Source organism: Penaeus vannamei, chromosome 31 (genome assembly GCF_042767895.1).
Source record: "Penaeus vannamei isolate JL-2024 chromosome 31, ASM4276789v1, whole genome shotgun sequence".
Taxonomy (NCBI): domain Eukaryota; kingdom Metazoa; phylum Arthropoda; class Malacostraca; order Decapoda; family Penaeidae; genus Penaeus; species Penaeus vannamei.
The window spans coordinates 11,926,862-11,931,861 of record NC_091579.1 but is presented as its reverse complement, the minus strand read 5'-3'; the positions used below and the strand labels follow the sequence as shown (position 1 = coordinate 11,931,861).

The following is a 5,000-nucleotide window of genomic DNA, read 5'->3' as shown; positions in this document are numbered from 1 at the left end:
GAAAGGTATTGAAAATTACAGGGTGTTTGTAGCCAAAGCTATCCAAGTACATAAGAAAAGAGAGGTCTATGGAGACCATGGTGAGAGACCAGGAAGAAATCCTGATCATCCCCAGCAGCTACTAACTACTACCCAGCTACTGGATCCAGAGGTAGGCGAGATGGGTGCTTCTATCAGGGGTCAAGAGTCATCTCTCAGCAGCTCCAGAATTGTAGCCAAAATTGCATCCAAATGCATAGCAACAAATCCTTAAGATGGTAACATATATAAGGTGGAGCATAAAATGAGGCAGTTCCGGTGCAGGAGCATATGCAGGTTTTCAGGAGATGCTGAAGCTGCAGTGGCCAGGAGAGAACTGAACCTCCACCTAGGATGACAAAGAATCCACCATATATATACAGTAACATACAGGAAGATAGAGCGTAGAACAGACTCAGCATTGGGCACTCAGAGGCACTGTGACTGCATATATCATAAGCTGCTATACCTATAGACGGTGGCTACTGCCCTTAACCTCTGCCCGAGACTACAAAGACTATCCTACATATATACAGCAGGACACAGCAATGGCAAATCACATGGGTATTGCAATGTACCCTGAGAAGTTGCATACTAAACTGACTCAATTGTGGGGTATTCCAGATCATCATCATCATCCAACTACCAGATTACTAAATTATTTCTAGGCTGTATCAGGCCCTGTTCATTCCACATGTCAGTCATATGTTCTAACCTGCCATAAATAGTTGAAAGATTCTTTGCATTCCAGGGATTCATGTCCTCCCCTGCTATCAGGACCAAGAATGTGTGGGTTTTGGCGTTTCAAAGGCAAATGTCCAATATACACCAAATCAGCATGCTGTCATGAGCCAGGGTTACCATGATGATAAAGTCCACTTGGTGAAAACAAACCCATCTGTCACAGAAACCTCACATATATTAATTGAAAGTTATGTTATTATCATGAGAGAAAATGTTGTATGAATACTTTATGTTAAAAAACTGAGTGAAAAAGCATTATGTAGTGAAACTAGAAACTGTGCACCTAAAAGAGTGTCCATATTGTCTAACTGTCAAAATCTGGATCAACGATCCTTCGAACTGGCCTAACATTGAATGAAGGTCTATATAAGTTATTTAGACCTTGTAATGAGTTACCGATTCTGATGACCAATTACTGCACCTTACAAAAAGCACTTCGTGAAAGCAAACCCTCTTTCGTTCAAAAAATTACTATGCATGCCTATGGATTCACTGTGCCATTCCAAGAATTTAAAATTCTTTGTCGTGAAAATGCTGAGGAGCTGTGTAACCGTTGTTGTTCAAACCACAATATGATGGGAAAGAAAAGTCTAACCCTTCACATATTCCCAGATCGTGGTTCAAACAACCAGTGGCTACACAACTCGTTGACATTTTCATGCCAAAGAACTTCAAATTCTTGGATAAACAGCGAATGCGTAAGTACTCATAGTGAGTTTCGGAACGAACAATGATTTTTCATCATGTGCTCTATGCTAGGTGCAGTTGCTATTCGCTGCCCAATTGGTCTACATGGGTAGTAAATCGTGAGAGGAATCCACCAAAAGTATGTTATAATCAGCCATACAAAGCTATTCTGAACAATTACCAATTCATGTACATGCAAAATATGACTTTTTTTTATCATTTTAATTAGCTTGAATGTTTTAAATTTCATCTTCATCTGTGTACAAACATTACTAGGTCTGTTTGTTGCCCGTGCTAATAGCTATTCTTTCCCTTTACTGAAAAAAAAAATCCTTAAAAAACGAAGGAATAGCATTACAACTCAAAACGAAATGTTTTCTCAAGTCCTCATACCTTCCTCAGCAAATTTCCCAATATAACCCCCTTTTCAGAATAGGACACGCAATGCGAACAGCCAAACTTCTATCCTCTCTTTTTCTTCTTTATCCTATGTCTTTCTTCGCCCCCGTTTCGGCTTCATTTCCCCTCAAAACACCAGAGAAAAGGGGAATCTGACAGCTTTCCTTTCGCACTGTTTACACCCAGCGGTCCTCCCAGGCTTAATACACTCCCGTGGTTTCCTTCCCCTCTAGATGAATTATTTCCTTTTCTCCAATGGTGTATTATTTTCGGTGTTGGTTAGTAGCGTTGGGTGAGGGTCTTTGAGTGTGTATTTTTTAGAGGTTTGTTTGTCCCACCTAAAAGGATTCTGAGGCTTGATAAGTGACATAAGAACTGAAATCCAAATATGGCATTCGGGTATTTAATATATTTAAATCCGAAACATTGATGAGGGGAAAAATCACAAGACTCACTCATTGATATTCTTAATATCTCCAGACCCATTAATAAACCAAGAGATCCGTGATTCCCAGCATAAGGCGACATGACACCGCCTGACACCTCCCCTCGCCGTGCCAGAGAGTGTCACGGGAGAGTGTCACAAGCATGGTGAGAACATGGAAGAGGACGAGGCCACTTCACATGGTAGGGCATTTTACCTACTTCTTATGCCTTTTCTCGAGGTAGGGCGGCTGCTAAGGCACGGCGGGGGCGTAGGGCATAGGCGGCACGGGGCGTGGGCGGGCATGGAGGAGTGTGGTAGTGCCAGTGAGTGCCAGGAGAGGAGGGACCAGTGCCCGCCAGGAAGTGCTGTTGGCTGGCCCCCTCGTACCTCCTCCTTATAACTTATTATCTCTTATCTCACGCACCTGCGACTTGACCCGGGTTGGAAGGCGAGGTACTGGGGTCCGGGCGCCGAGGGTGAAATGCCCGGGGACCCGTGACCTGGGCTGACCTCGCGTGACCCCGGGAATGCCGAGACAAGGTCGAGGTCGTGTCCAAAAGGGGTTGGCCTGGGAAGGAAATACCTCTGTAGATTTTTTCCCTTTTCTTCCTAATTTGGTCTAAGATTTTGAGTTCTGTGAGGGTGTCCTAGAGGACTAGTTGGTCTTGTCAATGGGATTTGTATTTTTTTGTGATAGATTATTTTATCTAAATGGGGTTTGTAGGTCAAGTATTGAATGTTATCTGTCAGGGCAGTACTTGATAGTAATTTGAGCAGTTTAGAAGAGAACATTAAAGGAGCGAGTTTTCTGATGGATCTGATGGCCCTAGTAATGCCAGTGGATACAGACCTTTTGACTAGTATGTTATTTAAAGGGTTGATGTGAAAGTTGTTGGTAAGAATTAAAAAACAGTATATTCTTTGCAAGAACATACGTTAGAATAAAAGAGATTAATTAAGCTCTCTCAAGTGAAGGAAAGTGTGAATCAGAAATGGTTAAAGTCCTCATGTGGTTTGTGATGTAACATTTTTGGTATAGTTTCAGTTTCACACAGCCACGTGGTACAAGGTGAGTTTTGCCTATAATGGATAGAATAATAGCATTTAATACACTTTACACTCTATGTATTTCCTTCGCAAGTTGATCATAAGAAAGTTATGCAAAACGAAATCCTTTGGTAAACATTTACAAGAAAATCTGCTAATACTCTTATTAAGAAAGGGAGAAACAATAGTCTCTGCTACATGTAATCAACGTAGGTTAAGAATAAGATCAGAAATGAAGATATTAAGATTAAGATTAATGCAGAGAGAGTAAGGCCACAGCATTCACTTGGGGAAAATGCAGCAATAGGAACTTATTTTCAAAGGGGTGCGGTCATTCCATAAACAGTATTTTCTTTATATCATTTGAGATGGGAAACAGCGAGAGATTCATGCAGATTATACTCAATAATTGAAACAAGGAATAGTAATTGTAAGATGGGATGGTTGTTTAAAAGAAAAAAATTACCATTATATTGTTCTCCAAATCTTTCAGGATGAAGAAGACAACTTAATTTTAGCATGTTCCTCCAAATCAGGTGACTCCTACCATAGCAGAGCAGATGAATAATTTATGATTTCATATATCTACTCCCAGAAGAGAGCTAAGGGCATAAAGATCATACAGTAAAAGTAAAAATAAAATAAAATTGTGTTTCTATAAGTTTACGGCTATAGTGCTGGAACGTCTCTCTACCCCCTCCCAAAACTTAGCCTTGAGATGTTGAATTTTCACATGCTCCAGTTGGAAAATGAAAATAAAAAGATTATGTAAAGAAGAAGAAAAAAAAAAAGAAAAAGAAAAAAAAATTATGAGTTTCTATAAGTTTGTAGCTATAGTGCTGCATTTTGATATGTATTTTTATTTAGTTTTATATTTTTTTGTGGTTTTCAAAAATTGTGTGTAAACGTAGCAGATTTTAATTCAAGAGATCCTTTTGAGGAAACCAAAAGCGCTCTTCATAATTTTGTCTTGCTGATATTTTTCAAGGCAATAGCCTCCTCTAAAATTTTGCATAAAGTTTGTATCTTTAGTGGTAGAATTAAGTACTCATAGGAGAGAACATCTTTTGATTCAAAGCCGATTGCTGATATAAGAGGCGGGAGATAGGGTAGGAGTCTCTGTTTTAATAAACATTTATGTGTTGACCAGGACAGTCAGAACTTTGCCACTGGTTTTCATTTTCCCTAAGACAGCGGGCCCTCCCAGAGTAGCCAGGGCCTTGAAGCGAAGGAAAGATTGGATGGTTAAACATGAATTGTGGATCCAGAAAAATGACTGAAGCTGTTTCGCACTCTTATCTTGCCAGTAAAATACATTCCATCCAAGATGGCAACCTGAACATGGGTTGTGAGGGAACAGTAGGAAAGGGTCCTCATGGTCATAAAACTTGTTGTTTTGGGGTAAGTAAAATTCATGGTTCAAGCAAACCTCAGATTTAATTATGAGAGTGTAACAAGTAAGAAATGTAATCGAGCTTACAAGTAAACCATATAAAATGATCTCATGATCACCTTGGCTTCTCAGGGCGCTGTCGGCGACTCCACAAGCGAGGTGAGGCACAGGCCTAGTGTTTTCTCTCTCTCTCTCGTGTGCCTTTTCCTTCCAATGTGCTGCTCTTTTCCAGAAGCATGGTTTTTGTACTGACTTTTTCTGGAAACATTTGTTGCTGGCCAAGTG

At 40.2% G+C, this 5,000-nt stretch overlaps 2 protein-coding genes across 7 annotated transcripts in view; one reads left to right on the top strand and one right to left on the bottom strand.

The window, feature by feature from the left end:
• The window catches only part of LOC113823437 (uncharacterized), a 7,413-nt gene extending 5,351 nt beyond the window's left edge, over nucleotides 1–2,062 (bottom strand). For 2 of the 4 annotated variants that reach the window (XM_027376073.2, XM_027376076.2), the window contains exon 1: nucleotides 1,843–2,062. The gene's annotated coding sequence lies outside the window, so the exon portion shown is untranslated. Of the gene's footprint in view, nucleotides 1–733; nucleotides 917–1,842 lie in introns of all 4 variants that reach the window. The other 2 variants (XM_027376074.2, XM_027376072.2) reach the window with 2 other exon arrangements.
• Nucleotides 2,063–2,332: 270 nt separating this feature from the next.
• LIMK1 (LIM domain kinase 1) overlaps nucleotides 2,333–5,000 on the top strand; it is a 40,504-nt gene continuing 37,836 nt past the window's right edge. The window contains exons 1-2 of one of the 3 annotated variants that reach the window (XM_070143871.1): nucleotides 2,389–2,475; nucleotides 4,848–4,874. In XM_070143871.1, coding sequence (XP_069999972.1) covers nucleotides 2,448–2,475; nucleotides 4,848–4,874 — 55 coding nt within the window. In that variant the 5' untranslated portion in view covers nucleotides 2,389–2,447. Of the gene's footprint in view, nucleotides 2,476–4,847; nucleotides 4,875–5,000 lie in introns of all 3 variants that reach the window. The other 2 variants (XM_070143872.1, XM_070143873.1) reach the window with 2 other exon arrangements.